Source organism: Panulirus ornatus, chromosome 1 (genome assembly GCF_036320965.1).
Source record: "Panulirus ornatus isolate Po-2019 chromosome 1, ASM3632096v1, whole genome shotgun sequence".
In the NCBI taxonomy this organism is placed as follows: Eukaryota; Metazoa; Arthropoda; class Malacostraca; order Decapoda; family Palinuridae; genus Panulirus; species Panulirus ornatus.
The window spans coordinates 14,697,382-14,719,596 of record NC_092224.1 but is presented as its reverse complement, the minus strand read 5'-3'; the positions used below and the strand labels follow the sequence as shown (position 1 = coordinate 14,719,596).

Below are 22,215 nucleotides of genomic sequence, written 5' to 3'. Positions count from 1 at the left end.
ACCTCACACCACACATTGTCCTCAAACATCTCATTTCCAGCACATCCACCCTCCTGCGCACAACTCTATCCATAGCCCACGCCTCGCAACCATACAACATTGTTGGAACCACTATTCCTTCAAACATACCCATTTTTGCTTTCCAAGATAATGTTCTCGACTTCCACACATTCTTCAAGGCTCCCAGGATTTTCGCCCCCTCCCCCACCCTATGATTCACTTCCGCTTCCATGGTTCCATCCGCTGCCAGATCCACACCTAGATATCTAAAACACTTTACTTCCTCCAGTTTTTCTCCATTCAAACTTACCTCCCAATTCACTTGACCCTCAACCCTACTGTACCTAATCACCTTGCTCTTATTCACATTTACTCTTAACTTTCTCCTTTCACACACTTTACCAAACTCAGTCACCAGCTTCTGCAGTTTCTCACATGAATCAGCCACCAGCGCTGTATCATCAGTGAAAACAACTGACTCACTTCCCAAGCTCTCTCATCCACAACAGACTTCATTTTTGCCCCTCTTTCCAAAACTCTTGCATTCACCTCCCTAACAACCCCATCCATAAACAAATTAAACAACCATGGAGACATCACACACCCCTGCCACAAACCTACATTCACTGAGAACCAATCACTTTCCTCTCTTCCTACACGTACACATGCCTTACATCCTCGATAAAAACTTTTCACTGCTTCTAACAACTTGCCTCCCACATCATATATTCTTAATACCTTCCACAGAGCATCTCTATCAACTCTATCATATGCCTTCTCCAGATCCATAAATGCTACATACAAATCCATTTGCTTTTCTAAGTATTTCCCACATACATTCTTCAAAGCAAACACCTGATCCACACATCCTCTACCACTTCTGAAACCACACTGCTCTTCCCCAATCTGATGCTCTGTACATGCCTTCACCCCTCTCAATCAATACCCTCCCATATAATTTACCTGGAATACTCAACAAACTTATACCTCTGTAATTTGAGCACTCACTCTTATCCCCTTTGCCTTTGTACAATGGCACTATGCATGCATTCCGCCAATCCTCAGGCACTTCAACATGAGTCATACATACTAATAATAATAATAATGATATATCTATTTATCTATTTACTTTGATTTTTTGCTGTCTCCGGCATTAGCGAGGTAGCGCAAGGAAACAGACGAAAGAATTGCCCAACCCACCCACATACACATGTATATACATACATGTCCACACACGCAAATATACATACCTATACATCTCAATTATCCCTGGGGATAGGGGATTAAGAATACTTCCCACGTATTCCCTGCGTGTCGTAGAAGGCGACTAAAAGGAGAGGGAGCGGGGGGCTGGAAATCCTCCCCTCTCTTTTTTTTTTTTTTCCAAAAGAAGGAACAGAGGGGGCCAGGTGAGGATATTCCAAAAAAGGCCCAGTCCTCTGTTCTTAACGCTACCTCGCTAATGCGGGAAATGGCGAATAGTTTAAAAAAAAAAAAAAAAATACATCTCAATGTATGCATATATATAAACACACAGACAAATACATATATACACAAGACATAATTTATACTATCCCCTGGGGATAGGGGAGAAAGAATACTTCCCACGTATTCCCTGCGTGTCGTAGAAGGCGACTAAAAGGGAAGGGAGCGGGGGGCTGGAAATCCTCCCCTCTCTTTTTTTTTTTTTTCCAAAAGAAGGAACAGAGAAGGGGGCCAGGTGAGGATATTCCCTCAAAGGCCCAGTCCTCTGTTCTTAACGCTACCTCGCTATCGCGGGAAATGGCGAATAGTATGAAAAAAAAAAAAATAATTTATACTGTCTGCCTTAATTCATTCCCATCGCCACCCTGCCACACATGAAATAACAACCCCCTCCCCCCTCATGTGTGCGAGGTAGCACTAGGAAAAGACACCAAAGGCCACTTTCGTTCACACTCAGTCTCTAGCTGCCATGTAATAATGCACCGAAACCACAGCTCCCTTTCCACATCCAAGCCCAACAGAACTTTCCACGGTTCACCCCAGATGCTTCACATGCCCTGGTTCAATCCATTGACAGCACGTCGACCACAGTATACCACATCGATCCAATTCACTCTATTCCTTGTACGCCTTTCACCCTCCTGCCCAAAGCACTCAAAATCTTATTCACTCCATCTTTTAATCTCCAATTCAGTCTCCCACTTCTCCTCGTTCCCTCCACCTCTGACACATATATCCTCTTGGTCAATCTTTCCTCACTCATTCTCTCCATGTGACCAAGCCATTTCAAAACACCCTCCTCTGCTCTCTCAACCACACTCTTTTTATTACCACACATCTCTCTGACCCTACTATTACTTACTCGATCAAACCACCTCACACCACATATTGTCCTCAAGCATCTCATTTCCAGCACATCCAACCTCCTCTGCAAAATTCTATTCATAGCCCACGCCTCACAACCAAATAACATTGTTGGAACCACAATTCCTTCAAATATACCCATTTTTGCTTTCCGAGATAATGTTCTCGACTTCCACACATTCTGCAATGCTCCCAGAACTTTCGCCCCCTCCCCCACCCTATGATTCACTTCCGCTTCCATGGTTCCATCCACTGCCAAATCCACTCCCAGATATCTAAAACACTTCACTTCCTCCAGTTTTTCTCCATTCAAATTTACCTCCCAATTGACTTGGCCCTCAATCCTACTGTACCTAATAACCTTGCTCTTATTCACATTTACACTCAGCTTTCTTCTTTCACACACTTTACCAAACTCAGTCACCACCTTCTGCAGTTTCTCACATGAATCAGCCACAAACGCTGTATCATCAGCGAACAGCAACTGACTCACTTCCCAAGCTCTCTCATCCCAACAGACTGCATACTTGCCCCTCTTTCCAAAACTCTTGCATTCACCTCCCTAACAACCCCATCCATAAACAAATGAAACAACCATGGAGACATCACACACCCCTGCCGCAAACCTACATTCACTGAGTACCAATCACTTTCCTCTCTTCCTACACGTACACATGCCTTACATCCTTGATAAACACTTTTCACTGCTTCTAACAACTTGCCTCCCACACCATATATTCTTATTACCTTCCACAGAGCATCACTACCAACTCTATCATATGCCTTCTCCAGATCCATAAATGCTACATACAAATCAATTTGCTTTTCTGAAGGATTTCTCACATACATTCTTCAAAGCAAACACCTGATCCACACATCCTCTGCCACTTCTGAAACCACACTGCTCTTCCCCAATCTGATGCTCTGTACATGACTTCACCCTCTCAATCAATACCCTCCCATATAATTTACCAGGAATACTCAACAAACTTATACCTCTGTAATTTGAGCACTCACTCTTATCCCCTTTGCCTTTGTGCAATGGCACTATGCAAGCATTCCTGCCAATCCTCAGGCACCTCACCATGAGTCATACATACATTAAATAACCTTACCAACCAGTCAATAATACAATCACTGCAATACCATCCAAACCCTGCTGCCTTGCCGGCTTTCATCTTCCGTAAAGCTTTTACTACCTCTTCTCTGTTTACCAAATCATTTTCCCTAACCCTCTCACTTTGCACACCACCTCAACCAAAACACCCTATATCTGCCACTCTATCATCAAACACATTCAACAAACCTTCAAAATACTCACTCCATCTCCTTCTCACATCACCACTACTTGTTATCACCTCCCCATTTCCGCCCTTCACTGAAGTTCCCATTTGCTCCCTTGTCTTACGCACTTTATTTACCTCCTTCCAGAACATCTTTTTATTCTCCCTAAAATTTAATGATACTCTCTCACCCCAACTCTCATTTGCCCTCTTTTTCACCTCTTGCACCTTTCTCTTGACCTCCTGCCTCTTTCTTTTATACCTCTCCCACTCATTTGCATTTTGTCCCTGCAAAAATCGTTCAAATGCCTCTCTCTTCTCTTTCACTAACAATCTAACTTCTTCATCCCTCCACTCACTACCCTTTCTAATCAACCCACCTCCCACGCTTCTCATGCCACAAGCATCTTTTGCGCAAGCCATCACTGCTTCCCTAAATACATCCCATTCCTCCCTCACTCCCCTTACGTCCTTTGTTCTAACCTTTTTCCATTCTGTACTCAGTCTCTCCTGGTACTTCCTCACACAAGTCTCCTTTCCAAGCTCATTTACTCTCACCACTCTCTTCACCCCAACATTCTCTCTTCTTTTCTGAAAACCCCCACAAATCTCCACCTTCGCCTCCACAAGATAATGATCAGACATCCCTCCAGTTGCACCTCTCAGCACATTAACATCCAAAAGTCTCTCTTTCGTGCGTCTATCAATTAACACGTAATCCAATAACGCTCTCTGGCCATCTCTCCTACTTACATACGTATACTTATGTATATCTCGCTTTTTAATCCAGGTATTCCCAATCACCACTCCTTTTTCAGCACATAAAGCTACAAGCACTTCACCATTTCCATTTACAACACTGAACACTCCATGTATACCAATTATTCCCTCAACTGCCACATTACTCACCTTTGCATTCAAATCACCCATCACTATAACCCGGTCTTGTGCATCAAAACCACTAACACACTCATTCAGCTGCTCCCAAAACACTTGCCTCTCATGATCTTTCTTCTCATGCCCAGGTGCATATGCACCAATAATCATCCATCTCTCTCCATCCACTTTCAGTTTTACCCATATCAATCTAGAATTCACTTTCTTACACTCTATCACATACTCCCACCACTCCTGATTCAGGAGTAGTGCTACTCCTTCCTTTGCTCTTGTCCTCTCACTAACCCTTGACTACTCCCAAGACATTTCCAAACCACTCTTCCCCTTTACCCTTGAGCTTCGTTTCACTCAGAGCCAAAACATCCATGTTTCTTTCCTCAAACATACTACCTATCTCTCCTTTTTTCTCATCTTGGTTACATCCACACACATTTAGACACCCCAATCTGAGCCTTCGAGGAGGATGAGCACTCCTCACGTGACTCCTTCTTCTGTTTCCCCTTTTAGAAAGTTAAAATACAAGGAGGGGAGGGTTTCCAGCCCTCCCCACTCCCATCCCCTTTAGTTGCCTTCTATGACACGTGAGGAATGCATGGGAAGTATTCTTTCTCCCCTATCCCCAGGGATACCCTATCCCATTTATTTGCATTATTTCCCTGCAAAAATCTTCCAAATGCCTCTCTCTTCTCTTTCCCTAATAATCTTACTTCTTCATCCCACCACTCACTATCCTTTCTAATCTGCCCACCTCCCACACTTCTCATGCCACAAGCATCTTTTGTGCAAGTCATCACTGCTTCCCTAAATACATCCCATTCCTCTTGCACTCCCCTTACATCCTTTGCTCTCACCTTTTTCCATTCTGTACTCAGTCTCTCCTGGTACTTCCTCACACAAGTCTCCTTCCCAAGATCACTTACTCTCACCACTCTTTTCACCCCAACATTCTCTTTTCTGAAAACCTCTACAAATCTCCACCTTCGCCTCCACAAGATAATGATCAAACATCCCTCCAGTTGCACCTCTCAGCACATTAACATCCAAAAGTCTCTCTTTCGCTCGCCTATCAATCAACACATAATCCAATAACGCTCTCTGGCCATCTCTCCTACTTACATACGTATACTTATGTATATCTCTCTTTTTAAATCAGGTATTCCCAATCACCACTCCTTTTTCAGCACATAAATCTACAAGCTCTTCACCATTTCCATTTACAACACTGAACACCGCATGTATACCAATTATTCCCTCAACTGCCACATTACTCACCCTTGCATTCAAATCACCCATCACTATAACCCGGTCTCGTGCATCAAAACCACTAACACACTCACTCAGCTGCTCCCAAAACACTTGCCTCTCATGATCTTTCTTCTCATGCCCAGGTGCATATGCACCAATATTCATCCATCTCTCTCCATCCACTTTCAGTTTTACCCATATCAATATAGAGTTTACTTTCTTACACTCTATCACATACTCCCACCAGTCCTGTTTCAGGAGTAGTGCTACTCTTTCCCTTGCTCTTGTCCTCTCACTAACCCTTGACTTTACTCCCAAGACATTCCCAAACCACTCTTCCCCTTTACCCTTGAGCTTCGTTTCACTCAGATCCAAAACATCCAGATTCCTTTCCTCAAACATACTACCTATCTCTCCTTTTTTCTCATCTTGGTTACATCCACACACATTTAGACACCCCAATCTGAGCCTTCGAGGAGGATGAGCACTCCCACGCGTGACTCCTTCTGTTTCCCCTTTTAGAAAGTTAAAATACAAGGAGGGGAGGGTTTCCATCCCCCCGCTCCCGTCCCCTTTAGTTGCCTTCTATGACACGTGAGGAATGCGTGGGAAGTATTCTTTCTCCCCTATCCCCAGGGATAAAATAATAATAATAATAATAATAATAATAATAATAATAATAATAATAATAATAATTCTTTTTTTTTTTTTTTTTGCTTTGTCGCTGTCTCCCGCGTTTGCTAGGTAGCGCAAGGAAACAGACGAAAGAAATGGCCCAACCCACCCCATACACATGTATATACATATGTCCACACACACGCAAATATACATACCTACACAGCTTTCAATGGTTTACCCCAGACGCTTCACATGCCTTGATTCAATCCACTGACAGCACCTCAACCCCGGTATACCACATCGCTCCAATTCACTCTATTCCTTGCCCTCCTTTCACCCTCCTGCATGTTCAGGCCCCGATCACACAAAATCTTTTTTATTCCATCTTTCCTCCTCCAATTTGGTCTCCCTCTTCTCCTCGTTCTCTCCACCTCCGACACATATATCCTCTTGGTCAATCTTTCCTCACTCATTCTCTCCATGTGACCAAACCATTTCAAAACACCCTCTTCTGCTCTCTCAACCATGCTCTTTTTATTTCCACACATCTCTCTTACCCTTACGTTACTTACTCGATCAAACCATCTCACACCACACATTGTCCTCAAACATCTCATTTCCAGCACATCCATCCTCCTGCGCACAACTCTATCCATAGTCCACGCCTCGCAACCATACAACATTGTTGGAACCACTATTCCTTCAAACATACCCATTTTTGCTTTCCGAGATAATGTTCTCAACTTCCACGCATTCTTCAAGGCTCCCAGAATTTTCGCCCCCTCCCCCACCCTATGATCCACTTCCGCTTCCATGGTTCCATCCGCTGCCAGATCCACTCCCAGATATCTAAAACACTTCACTTCCTCCAGTTTTTCTCCATTCAAACTCACCTCCCAATTGCCTTGACCCTTAACCCTACTGTACCTAATAACCTTGCTCTTATTCACATTTACTCTTAACTTTCTTCTCTCACACACTTTACCAAACTCAGTCACCAGCTTCTGCAGTTTCTCACATGAATCAGCCACCAGCGCTGTATCATCAGCGAACAACAATAATAATAATAATAATAATAATAATAATAGTAATAATAATATTTATTAAAAAAGGGGGTGACTGTATTGTTGACCGGTTGGTAAGGTTATTTAAGGTATGTCTGACTCATGGTGAGGTGCCTGAGGATTGGCGGAATGCGTGCATAGTGCCATTGTACAAAGGCAAAGGGGATAAGAGTGAGTGCTCAAATTACAGAGGTATAAGTTTGTTGAGTATTCCTGGTAAATTATATGGGAGGGTATTGATTGAGAGGGTGAAGGCATGTACAGAGCATCAGATTGGGGAAGAACAGTGTGGTTTCAGAAGTGGTAGAGGATGTGTGGATCAGGTGTTTGCTTTGAAGAATGTATGTGAGAAATACTTAGAAAAGCAAATGGATTTGTATGTAGCATTTATGGATCTGGAGAAGGCATATGATAGAGTTGATAGAGATGCTCTGTGGAAGGTATTAAGAATATATGGTGTGGGAGGCAAGTTGTTAGAAGCAGTGAAAAGTTTTTATCGAGGATGTAAGGCATGTGTACGTGTAGGAAGAGAGGAAAGTGATTGGTTCTCAGTGAATGTAGGTTTGCAGCAGGGGTGTGTGATGTCTCCATGGTTGTTTAATTTGTTTATGGATGGGGTTGTTAGGGAGGTGAATGCAAGAGTTTTGGAAAGAGGGGCAAGTATGAAGTCTGTTGGGGATGAGAGAGCTTGGGAAGTGAGTCAGTTGTTGTTCGCTGATGATACAGCGCTGGTGGCTGATTCATGTGAGAAACTGCAGAAGGTGGTGACTGAGTTTGGTAAAGTGTGTGAAAGAAGAAAGTTAAGAGTAAATGTGAATAAGAGCAAGGTTATTAGGTACAGTAGGGTTGAGGGTCAAGTCAATTGGGAGGTGAGTTTGAATGGAGAAAAACTGGAGGAAGTGAAGTGTTTTAGATGTCTGGGAGTGGATCTGGCAGCGGATGGAACCATGGAAGCGGAAGTGGATCATAGGGTGGGGGAGGGGGCGAAAATTCTGGGAGCCTTGAAGAATGTGTGGAAGTCGAGAACATTATCTCGGAAAGCAAAAATGGGTATGTTTGAAGGAATAGTGGTTCCAACAATGTTGTATGGTTGCGAGACGTGGGCTATGGATAGAGTTGTGCGCAGGAGGATGGATGTGCTGGAAATGAGATGTTTGAGGACAATGTGCGGTGTGAGGTGGTTTGATCGAGTAAGTAACGTAAGGGTAAGAGAGATGTGTGGAAATAAAAAGAGCGTGGTTGAGAGAGCAGAAGAGGGTGTTTTGAAATGGTTTCGGCACATGGAGAGAATGAGTGAGGAAAGATTGACCAAGAGGATATATGTGTCGGAGGTGGAGGGAACAAGGAGAAGAGGGAGACCAAATTGGAGGTGGAAAGATGGAGTGAAAAAGATTTTGTGTGATCGGGGCCTGAACATGCAGGAGGGTGAAAGGAGGGCAAGGAATAGAGTGAATTGGATCGATGTGGTATACTGGGGTTGACGTGCTGTCAGTGGATTGAATCAAGGCATGTGAAGCGTCTGGGGTAAACCATGGAAAGCTGTGTAGGTATGTATATTTGCGTGTGTGGACGTATGTATATACATGTGTATGGGGGTGGGTTGGGCCATTTCTTTCGTCTGTTTCCTTGCGCTACCTCGCAAACGCGGGAGACAGCGACAAAAAAAAAAAAAAAATAATAATATGTGTCAGAGGGGGAGGAAACGAGAAGTGGGAGACCAAATTGGAGGTGGAAAGATGGAGTGAAAAAGATTTTGAGTGATTGGGGCCTGAACATGCAGGAGGGTGAAAGGCGTGCAAGAAATAGAGTGAATTGGAACGATGTGGTATACCAGGGTCGACCTGCTGTGAAAGGATTGAACCAGGGCATGTGAAGCGTCTGGGGTAAACCATGGAAAGTTCTGTGAGGCCTGGATGTGGAAAGGGAGCTGTGGTATCTGTGCATTATTACATGACAGCTAGAGACTGAGTGTGAACGAATGGGGCCTTTGTTGTCTTTTCCTAGCGCTACCTCGCACACATGAGGGGGGAGGGGGTTGTTATTTCATGTGTGGCGAGGTGGCGATGGGAATGAGCAAAGGCAGACAGTATGAATTATGTACATGTGTATATATGTAGTTGTGTCTGTGTGTGTATATATATGTATACGATGAGATGTATAGGTATGTATATTTGCATGTGCGGACATGTATGTATATACATGTGTATGTGGGTGGGTTGGGCCATTCTTTCGTCTGTTTCCTTGCGCTACCTCGCTAACGCGGGAGACAGCGACAAAGCAAAATAAATAAATAAATAAAAAATAATACTAAAACATCAACTCCATAATTTAATTTGACTTAGCATGGGTGCGACACCTAGAAATGCACTGGGCCAACAAATGAAAAATTTCATAATGAACCAATAGTTGAGAAAGAACCCAAGATAACCATATAAAGTTGTAAAAAGATCATTTACACATTGTCCAACTTTTAAGCACATGTACTTTCATGACATTTTGCTGAAAAGAGCTAAATCATCCATAGATTCAGGTGTCATGAAAAGTGGGAATTATATTTGATGGACTCAGTACTAAATACAAATGAGTGTGTTTCATCAAAAGGGTACTTACTTAACACGGTGTTTAAGGGAAGTAAACGAAAGGCCATCAGCATCTAGCAGCTCTGAGTACCATTCCTTAATCTCATTATTGGGATATTCTACATTGTAACCGGGAAGTGGTAACAAAACCTGAAAAAAATGTGCATATGTCAATATTCATGAGACAACAATACATTTGAATACAGATATAAAGCTGGAAAAAAGTTTCAAACCAATAATCAATAAAAACAAAGGTGCTTCATATTTTCTTTGCTTTCCATCTAACTGCATAATCCTTCTCACTTTGCTATTACATACCATATGTACTCATATATAGTTCAAGTTTTTATGACCAAATTTTTAAGGAAAAATTTGGGGGTTGACCTTTAAATGGGTAGTAGTTTCGTTTGGATGAAATCCATGCGTGATGGGAAGGGCCGATGCAAAGGCAAAGCCTACGCGACCAGGGTTCTGCTATATCAGATAGATCACGTGCTTTTTGAATGGTTTCCAGTTAAAATAAACGTTACATGACTAGTATAATTTACCTTAACTGGGCCTGAATGAATATACTCACAGAAACAAATAGCAGTTTTAATGAAACATGATGTATTTCAATGTAAGACAGGATAAAATACAATGAAAACAAAAGACTTTACCTAACTTTCCGATGTTCAAGATATGTTGCTCATTCTTTTAATAGTTTTCGGTTAAAATACTGTTATACTACAATGATATTCTATTCATACTGCGACTGATATAATACATTCATGGAAATGTAACATTTTTACTGATATGACATATATATTACAGTGGAAAGTGGGAAAAAATCATGATGAAAACAATCAATTTTTGCTTTCTTTCATTGTTCAAAAGATGTTACCATAATCACTTTTCAAATGATTGTCAGTTAAAAAATATTGAATTAAAATACTGATTGAGTATCCCTTCTCTGAAATGCTTGGGACCAGAAGGGTTTTGGATTTTGGATTTTTTTCAGATTTTGGAATATTTGTATATACATAATGACACATCTTGGGGATGGGACCCAAGTCTAAACACAAAATCCACTTAAGTTTCATTTTTTTTTTTTTTTTTTTTTATACTTTGTCGCTGTCTCCCGTGTTTGCGAGGTAGCGCAAGGAAACAGACGAAAGAAATGGCCCAACCCACCCCTACACATGTATATACACACGTCCACACACGCAAATATACATACCTACACAGCTTTCCATGGTTTACCCCGGACGCTTCACATGCCTTGATTCAATCCACTGACAGCACGTCAACCCCTGTATACCACATCGCTCCAATTCACTCTATTCCTTGCCCTCCTTTCACCCTCCTGCATGTTCAGGCCCCGATCACACAAAATCCTTTTCACTCCATCTTTCCACCTCCAATTTGGTCTCCCTCTTCTCCTCGTTCCCTCCACCTCCGACACATATATCCTCTTGGTCAATCTTTCCTCACTCATTCTCTCCATGTGCCCAAACCATTTCAAAACACCCTCTTCTGCTCTCTCAACCACGCTCTTTTTATTTCCACACATCTCTCTTACCCTTACGTTACTTACTCGATCAAACCACCTCACACCACACATTGTCCTCAAACATCTCATTTCCAGCACATCCATCCTCCTGCGCACAACTCTATCCATAGCCCACGCCTCGCAACCATACAACATTGTTGGAACCTACTATTCCTTCAAACATACCCATTTTTGCTTTCCGAGATAATGTTCTCGACTTCCACACATTTTTCAAGGCTCCCAAAATTTTCGCCCCCTCCCCCACCCTATGATCCACTTCCGCTTCCATGGTTCCATCCGCTGACAGATCCACTCCCAGATATCTAAAACACTTCACTTCCTCCAGTTTTTCTCCATTCAAACTCACCTCCCAATTGACTTGACCCTCAACCCTACTGTACCTAATAACCTTGCTCTTATTCACATTTACTCTTAACTTTCTTCTTCCACACACTTTACCAAACTCAGTCACCAGCTTCTGCAGTTTCTCACATGAATCAGCCACCAGCGCTGTATCATCAGCGAACAACAACTGACTCACTTCCCAAGCTCTCTCATCCCCAACAGACTTCATACTTGCCCCTCTTTCCAAGACTCTTGCATTTACCTCCCTAACAACCCCATCCATAAACAAATTAAACAACCATGGAGACATCACACACCCCTGCCGCAAACCTACATTCACTGAGAACCAATCACTTTCCTCTCTTCCTACACGTACACATGCCTTACATCCTCGATAAAAACTTTTCACTGCTTCTAACAACTTGCCTCCCACACCATATATTCTTAATACCTTCCACAGAGCATCTCTATCAACTCTATCATATGCCTTCTCCAGATCCATAAATGCTACATACAAATCCATTTGCTTTTCTAAGTATTTCTCACATACATTCTTCAAAGCAAACACCTGATCCACACATCCTCTACCACTTCTGAAACCACACTGCTCTTCCCCAATCTGATGCTCTGTACATGCCTTCACCCTCTCAATCAATACTCTCCCATATAATTTACCAGGAATACTCAACAAACTTATACCTCTGTAATTTGAGCACTCACTCTTATCCCCTTTGCCTTTGTACAATGGCACTATGCACGCATTCCGCCAATCCTCAGGCACCTCACCATGAGTCATACATACATTAAATAACCTTACCAACCAGTCAACAATACAGTCACCCCCTTTTTTAATAAATTCCACTGCAATACCATCCAAACCTGCTGCCTTGCCGGCTTTCATCTTCCGCAAAGCTTTTACTACCTCTTCTCTGTTTACCAAATCATTTTCCCTAACCCTCTCACTTTGCACACCACCTCGACCCAAACACCCTATATCTGCCACTCTGTCATCAGACACATTCAACAAACCTTCAAAATACTCATTCCATCTCCTCTCACATCACCACTACTTGTTATCACCTCCCCATTTACGCCCTTCACTGAAGTTCCCATTTGCTCCCTTGTCTTACGCACCCTATTTACCTCCTTCCAGAACATCTTTTTATTCTCCCTAAAATTTACTGATAGTCTCTCACCCCAACTCTCATTTGCCCTTTTTTTCACCTCTTGCACCTTTCTCTTGACCTCCTGTCTCTTTCTTTTATACTTCTCCCACTCAATTGCATTTTTTCCCTGCAAAAATCGTCCAAATGCCTCTCTCTTCTCTTTCACTAATACTCTTACTTCTTCATCCCACCACTCACTACCCTTTCTAAACAGCCCACCTCCCACTCTTCTCATGCCACAAGCATCTTTTGCGCAATCCATCACTGATTCCCTAAATACATCCCATTCCTCCCCCACTCCCCTTACTTCCATTGTTCTCACCTTTTTCCATTCTGTACACAGTCTCTCCTGATACTTCTTCACACAGGTCTCCTTCCCAAGCTCACTTACTCTCACCACCTTCTTCACCCCAACATTCACTCTTCTTTTCTGAAAACCCATACTAATCTTCACCTTAGCCTCCACAAGATAATGATCAGACATCCCTCCAGTTGCACCTCTCAGTACATTGACATCCAAAAGTCTCTCTTTCGCACACCTGTCAATTAACACGTAATCCAATAACGCTCTCTGGCCATCTCTCCTACTTACATAAGTATACTTATGTATATCTCGCTTTTTAAACCAGGTATTCCCAATCATCACCTTATACACATAGCCTGAAGGTAATTCATACAAGATTTTCAATAATTTTGTGCATGAAACAAGGTTTATGTAACAGTGAACCATAGATAAACATAAACGCTTCCTCTTTTCCTTATCATCGTTACCCACAGGGGTATCTGCAGGCCTTTTTGATATTCTCAACAATATCTTTGTACCACTGAGCAAAAAATAAGCAAACAACACAGAGCAAAGGTCTGTCAGTGATGATGGTTTGTAAAAACTGGCACCAACAGAACGTCAGAGCCTAGTATGGGCAAGTGAGGACAGGTGTAGAGGTTTCCACTTGTAACGTCATGTCGCCGCTCAAAAGTTTAGGATTTTGGAGCAAACTGGATTTCTGATTTTCGGATTAGGGATGCTCAATCAGTAATAATCTATTCTAATTGTCTTGAATAAATACTTGAATGGAAATATACAAATTTTTTCCTGGAACTACTGTCATTTCAGTGTAGTGACATAATAATAAATGGTAAACAATATGCCTTTGGTGCTCAGTGTTTCTAGCTCAGCAAACCTCAGTTTATAGATCATAGTGTCTTTTTGGTGAGGATTTTCTGAAATGAGTTCTTCATTTATGTTTACTTAATCGCCATCTCCCACGTTAGCAAGGTAGCACAAGGAAATAGACGAGGAATGGCCCAACCCACCCACATAAACGTATATAAATAAACGCCCACACACAAAAATGTACATTTCAACGTATACAAACACAGACATATACAGGTGCTTAATCACCATGATAGTTTAAATTAGGTTGAAATCCATGCATGATGGGAAGGGCTAAGAGCAACTTTTAGCTTCAGACATGAAAAATATTTATCAATTACTGCTAGTAAACAATGGAAATGTAAAATATGTACCAATTAGTAATAACAAGTACCATAACACTGTATTATATACAAACCTGTCAAATTTCTGGAAAATAAAAAGCAAGGCAATATGAGCATAAACACAATTTCAACATACAGTAATATTAAAGGCTGCTTAGGAAGGGCCAATGCAAGACAAAACATCTGCGACCAAGGCTCTGTCATATCAGATAGATGGTATGTGTTTTCAAATCGTTTTCATTTAAAAACTGTTACATGAAATATAGTTTTGCTGAAACATGATGCATTTCAATATAATATACAATAAAATACTTGACAAAAATAAAATCACTTAACCTTGACGTTCAAGAGATGTTACTCGTTTTTTAATAGTTTTCAAATAAAATACTGCTAAATTACAATTATATTCTATTCATACTGTGCTTGATATAATATTCATGGAAATGTACTATTTTTGCTGAAATAATGTAAGTATTACAATGGAAAAAGGGATAAAATCATGAAGAAAACAATTGAAACGCTTTATTTTGTTGTGCCAAAGATGCTACAGTAATCGCATTTTGGATTATTTTCAGTTGAAAAATATTGTATTATAATTATAATTATTGGAGGTGGAAGGATGGAGTGAAAAAGATTTTGAGTGATCGGGGCCTGAACATGCAGGAGGGTGAAAGGCGTGCAAGGAATAGAGTGAATTGGAACAATGTGGTATACCGGGGTCAACGTGCTTTCAATGGATTGGTCCAGGGCATGTGAAGCTTCTGAGGTAAACCATGGAAAGTTCTGTGGGGCCTGGATGTGGAAAGGGAGCTGTGGTTTCGGTGCATTATTACATGACAGCTAGAGACAGTGTGAATGAATGTGGCCTTTGTTGTCTTTTCCTAGAGCTACCTCGCACACATGAGGGGGGAGGGGGGTTTGTTATTTCATGTGTGGCAGCGTGGCAATGGGAAGGAATAAAGGCAGACAGTATGAAATATGTTACATGTGTATATATGTCTGTGTGTGTATATATATGTATATGTTGAGATGTATAGGTATATATATTTGCGTGGGTGGACGTGTATGTATATACATGTGTATGTGGGTGGGTTGGGCCATTCTTTCGTCTGTTTCGTTGCGCTACCTCACTAACGCACGAGACAGCGACAAAGCAAAATAAATGAATAAATAAAAATAATTATTATTATTATTATTATTCATGTGATTCATGTGAGAAACTGCAGAAGCTGGTGACTGAGTTTGGTAAAGTGTGTGAAAGAAGAAAGTTAAGAGTAAATGTGAATAAGAGCAAGGTTATTAGGTACAGTAGGGTTGAGGGTCAAGTCAATTGGGAGGTAAGTTTGAATGGAGAAAAACTGGAGGAAGTAAAGTGTTTTAGGTATCTGGGAGTGGGTCTGGCAGAGGATGGAACCATGGAAGCGGAAGTGAATCATAGGGTGGGGGAGGGGGCGAAAATCCTGGGAGCCTTGAAGAATGTGTGGAAGTCGAGAACATTATCTCCAAAAGAAAAAATGGGTATATTTGAAGGAATAGTGGTTCCAACAATGTTGTATGGTTGCGAGGCGTGGGCTATGGATAGAGTTGTGCGCAGGAGGGTGGATGTGCTGGAAATGAGATGTTTGAGGACAATGTGTGGTGTGAGGTGGTTTGATCAAGTAAGTAATGTAAGGGTAAGAGAGATGTGTGGAAATAAAAAGAGCGTGGTTGAGAGAGCAGAAGAGGGTGTTTTGAAATGGTTTGGGCACATGGAGAGAATGAGTGAGGAAAGATTGACCAAGAGGATATATGTGTCGGAGGTGGAGGGAACGAGGAGAAGTGGAAGACCAAATTGGAGGTGGAAAAATGGAGTGAAAAAGATTTTGAGTGATCGGGGCCTGAACATGCAGGGGGGGGGGTGAAAGGCGGGCAAGGAATAGATTGAATTGGATCGATGTGGTATACCGGGGTTGACGTGCTGTCAGTGGATTGACTCAGGGCATGTGAAGCGTCTGGGGTAACTAACCATGGAACGTTGTGTGGGGCCTGGATGTGGAAAGGGAGCTGTGGTTTCGGGCATTATTGCATGACAGCTGGAGACTGAGTGTGAACGAATGGGGCCTTTGTTGTCTTTTCCTAGTGCTACCTCGCACACATGAGGGGGGAGGGGGATGGTATTCCATGTGTGGTGAGGTGGCGATGGGAATGAATAGGGGCAGGCAGTGTGAATTGTGTGCATGGGTATATATGTATGTGTCTGTGTGTGTATATATATATGTGTACATTTAGATGTATAGGTATGTATAGTTGCGTGTGAGTATAGTTGTATAATATGTATAGTTGCATGATAGATTTGACAGAGGTGCTCTGTAGAAGGTATTAAGAATTTATGGTGTGGGAGGCAAGTTGTTAGAAGCAGTGAAAAGTTTTTATCAAGGATGTAAGGCATGTGTACGAGTAGGAAGAGAGGAAAGTGATTCGTTCTCAGTGAATGTTGGTTTGCGACAGGGGTGCGTGATGTCTCCATGGTTGTTTAATTTGTTTATGGATGGGGTTGTTAGGGAGGTGAATGCAAGAGTTTTGGAAAGAGGGGTGTGTATGAAGTCTGTTGTCGATGAGAGAGCTTGGGAAGTGAGTCAGCTGTTGTTTGCTGATGATAGAGCACTGGTGGCTGATTTGGGTGAGGAACTACAAAAGCTGGTGACTGAGTTTGGTAAAGTGTGTGAAGGAAGAGAGCTGAGAGTAAATGTGAATAGGAGCAAGGTCATTAGGTACAGAAGGATTGAGGGACAAGTCAATTGCAAGGTAAGTCTGAATGGAGAAAATCAGGAGGAAGTGAAGGTTTTAGGTATCTGGGAGTAGATTTGGCAGCGGATGGAACAATGGAAGCGGAAGTGAATCATAGGGTGGGAGAGGGGGCGAAAGTTCTGGGAGAGTTGAAAAATGTTTGGAAGTCGAGAACGTTATCTTGGAAAGCAAAAATGGTATGTTTGAAGGAATAGTGGTTCCAACAGTGTTATATGGCTGTGAGGCGTGGGCTACAGATAGACTTGTGTGGAGGAGGGTGCATGTGCTGGAAATGAGATGTCTGAGGACATATGTAGTGCGAGATGGTTTGATCGAGTAAGTAACGATAGGGTAAGGGAGATGTGTGGTAATAAAAAGAGTGTGGTTGAGAGAGCAAAAGAGGGTGTTTTGAAATGGTTTGGTCACATGGAGACAATGAGTGAGGAAAGACTGAAAAAGAGGATATATGGTTGTCGGAGGTAGAGGGAACAAGGAGAAGTGGGAGACCAAATTGGAGGTGGAAAGATGGAGTGAAAAAGATTTTGAGTGATCAGGGCCTGAACATGCAGAAGGGCTGAAAGGCATGCAAGGAATAGAGTGAATTGGAACGATGTGGTATATCAGGGTCGACGTGCTGTCAATGGACTGAACCAGGACATGTGAAGCGTCTGGGGTAAACCATGGCAAGTTGTGTGGAGCCTGGATGTGGAAAGGGGGCAGTGGTTTCGGTGCATTATACATGACAGCTAGAGACTGAGTGTGAACGAATATGGCCTTTGTTGTTTTTTCCTAGCGCTACCTCGCGCACATGCAGGGGGAGGAAGTTGTCATTTCATGAATGGCAGGGTGGCGACAGGAATGAATAAGGGCAGACAGTATGAATTATGTATATGTGCATATATGTATACGTCTGTGTGTATATATATGTATACGTTGAGATGTATAGGTATGTATATGTGCGTGTGTGGATGTGTATGTACATACATGTGTATGTGGGTGGGTTGGGCCGTTCTTTCATTTGTTTCCTTGCACTACCTCACTAATGCGGGAGACAGCGACAAAGTATAATAATTTTTTTTTTCGCTGTCTCACGCATTTGCGAGGTAGCGCAAGGAAACAGACGAAAGAAATGGCCCAACCCACCCCCATACACATGTATATACATACGTCCACACACGCAAATATACATACCTACACAGCTTTCCATGGTTTACCCCAGACGCTTCACATGCCCTGATTCAATCCACTGACAGCACGTCAACCCCGGTATACCACATCGATCCAATTCACTCTATTCCTTGCCCTCCTTTCACTCTCCTGCATGTTCAGGCTCCGATCACACAAAATCTTTTTCACTCCATCTTTCCACCTCCAATTTGGTCTCCCACTTCTCCTCGTTCCCTCCACCTCCGACACATATATCCTCTTGGTCAATCTTTCCTCACTCATTCTCTCCATGTGCCCAAACCATTTCAAAACACCCTCTTCTGCTCTCTCAACCACGCTCTTTTTATTTACACACATCTCTCTTACCCTTACGTTACTTACTCAATCAAACCACCTCACACCACACATTGTCCTCAAACATCTCATTTCCAGCACATCCATCCTCCTGCGCACAACTCTATCCATAGCCCACACCTCGCAACCATACAACATTGTTGGAACCACTATTCCTTCAAACATACCCATTTTTGCTTTCCGAGATAATGTTCTCGACTTCCACACATTCTTCAAGGCTCCCAGAATTTTCGCCCCCTCCCCCACCCTATGATCCACTTCCGCTTCCATGGTTCCATCTGCTGCCAGATCCACTCCCAGATATCTAAAACACTTTACTTCCTCCAGTTTTTCTCCCTTCAAACTTACCTCCCAATTGCCTTGGCCCTCAACCCTACTGTACCTAATAACCTTGCTCTTATTCACATTTACTCTTAACTTTCTTCTTTCACACACTTTACCAAACTCAGTCACCAGCTTCTGCAGTTTCTCACATGAATCAGCCACCAGCGCTGTATCATCAGCGAACAACATCTGACTCACTTCCCAAGCTCTCTCATCCACAACAGACTTCATACTTGCCCCTCTTTCCAAAACTCTTGCATTCACCTCCCTAACAACCCCATCCATAAACAAATTAAACAACCATGGAGACATCACACACCCCTGCCGCAAACCTACATTCACTGAGAACCAATCACTTTCCTCTCTTCCTACACGTACACATGCCTTACATCCTCGATAAAAACTTTTCACTGCTTCTAACAACTTGCCTCCCACACCATATATTCTTAATACCTTCCACAGAGCATCTCTATCAACTCTATCATATGCCTTCTCCAGATCCATAAATGCTACATACAAATCCATTTGCTTTTCTAAGTATTTCTCACATACATTCTTCAAAGCAAACACCTGATCCACACATCCTCTACCACTTCTGAAACCACACTGCTCTTCCCCAATCTATAATAATAAATAATAAATATACTATATTCTATCCGAATTGACTTGAGTAAATACTTAAATGGAAATATACAATATTTTTGTTGAAACTACCCACATTTCAGTGTAGTGCCATAAAATTAAATGGAAAACAATATGCCTTCAGCACTCAGTGCTTCAGGCTCTGCAAACCCCAGCTTATAGGACGTACAATGTTTGTAAGTGAGGATTTTCTGAAATGAGTTTTATGTGCCATAAAATTTTCTTTTATCTTATCTTTTGATTATACTTAGTCGATGTCTCCCATGATACCGAGGTAGCGCAAGGAAACAGACAAAACAATGGCCCAACCCACCCACATACACATGTATTTCCATAAATGCCCACACATGCACATATACATACCTATACATTTCAATTATACATACATGTATATACACAGACATATGAATATATACTATTATTTATCATTTCTTATATTTTGCTTTGTCGCTGTCTCCCTTGTTAGCGAGGTAGCGCAAGGAAACAGACGAAAGAATGGCCCAACTCACCCACATACACATGTATATACATAGATGTCCACACACGCAAATATACATACCTATACATCTCAACGTATACATATATATACACACACAAACATATACATATATACACATGCACATAATTCATACTGTCTTCCTTTATTCATTCCCAGCGCCATCCTGCCATACATGAAAATAACCACCCCCTCCCCACTCATGTGTGCGAGGTAGCGCTAGGGAAAGTCAACAAAGGCCACTTTCGTTCACATTCAGTCTCTAGCTGTCATGTAACAATGCACTGAAACCACAGCTCCCTTTCCACATCCAGGCCCCACACAACTTGCCATGGTTTACCCCAGACACTTCACATGCCCTCGTTCAATCCATTGACAGCACGTTGACCCCGATATACCACATCGTTCCAATTCACTCTATTCCTTGCACGCCTTTCACCCTCCTGCATGTTCAGGCCCCGATCACACAAAATCTTTTTCACTCCATCTTTCCACCTCCAATTTGGTTTCCATTTCTCCTCGTTACCTCCACCTCTGACACGTATATCCTCTTGGTCAATCTTTCCTCACTCATTCTCTCCATGCAACCAAACCATTTCAACACACACTCTTCTGCTCTCTCAACCGCACTCTTTTTATTACCACACATCTCTTACCCTATTATTACTTACTCGATCAAACCACCTCACACCACATATTGTCCTCAAACATCTCATTTCCAGCACATCCACCCTCCTCCGCACAACCCTATCCATAGCCCACGCCTCGCAACCATATAACATTGTTGGAACCACTATTCCTTTAAACATACCCATTTTTGCTTTCCAAGATAATGTTCTCGACTTCCACACATTCTTCAATGCTCCCCGAACTTTCACCCCGTCCCCCACCCTATGATTTACTTCCGCTTCCATGGTTCCATCCGCTGCCAGATCCACTCCCAGTTATCTAAAACACTTCACTTCCTCCAGTTTTTCTCCATTCAAACTTACCTCCCAAATGACTTGTCCCTCAACCCTACTGTAGCTAACAGCTTTCCTCTTTCACACACTATACCAAACTCAGTCACCAGCTTCTGCACTGTCTCACACAAATCAGCCACCAGTGCTGAATCATCAGCGAACAACAACTGACTCACTTCCCAAGCTCTCTCATCCACAACAGACTGCATACTTGCCCCTCTTTCCAAAACTCTTGCATTCATCTCTCTAACAACCCCATCCATAAACAAATTAAACAACCATGGAGACATCACACACCCCTGCCGCAAACCTACATTCACTGAGAACCAATCACTTTCCTCTCTTCCTACACGTACACTTGCCTTACATCCTCGATAAAAACTTTTCACTGCTTCTAACAACTTGCCTCCCACACCATATATTCTTAATACCTTCCACAAAGCGTCTCTATCAACTCTATCACATGCCTTCTACAGATCCATAAATGCTACATATATAATCCCTGGGGATAGGTGAGAAAGAATACTTCCCAAGCATTCCTCACGTGTCGTAGAAGGTGACTAAAGGGGACGGGAGCGGGGAACTGGAAACCTTCCCCTCCCTGTATTTTAACTTTCTAAAATGGGAAACAGAAGAAGGAGTCACACGGATAGTGCTCATCCTCCTCAAAGGCTCAGATTGGGGTGTCTAAATGTGTGTGGATGTAACCAAGATGAGAAAAAAGGAGAGATAGGTAGTATGTTTGAGGAAAGGAGCCTGGATGATTTGGCTCTGACTGAAACGAAGCTCAAGGGTAAAGGGGAAGAGTGGTTTGGGAATGTCTTGTGAGTAAAGTCACGGGTTAGTGAGAGAAAAAGAGCAAGGGAAGGAGTAGCACCACTCATGAAACAGGACTGATGGGAGTATGTGATAGAGTGTAAGAAAGTAAAC

At 42.4% G+C, this 22,215-nt stretch overlaps 1 protein-coding gene across 5 annotated transcripts in view; it reads right to left on the bottom strand.

Annotated features, from left to right (window-relative positions):
• LOC139756702 (uncharacterized) overlaps window positions 1-22,215 on the bottom strand; it is a 294,843-nt gene that overhangs the window by 111,116 nt on the left and 161,512 nt on the right. For all 5 annotated transcript variants that reach the window (XM_071676596.1, XM_071676758.1, XM_071676671.1 and 2 more), the window contains exon 13: window positions 10,067-10,185. In XM_071676596.1, the coding sequence (XP_071532697.1) occupies window positions 10,067-10,185 (119 nt within the window). The remainder of the gene's footprint in view (window positions 1-10,066; window positions 10,186-22,215) is intronic.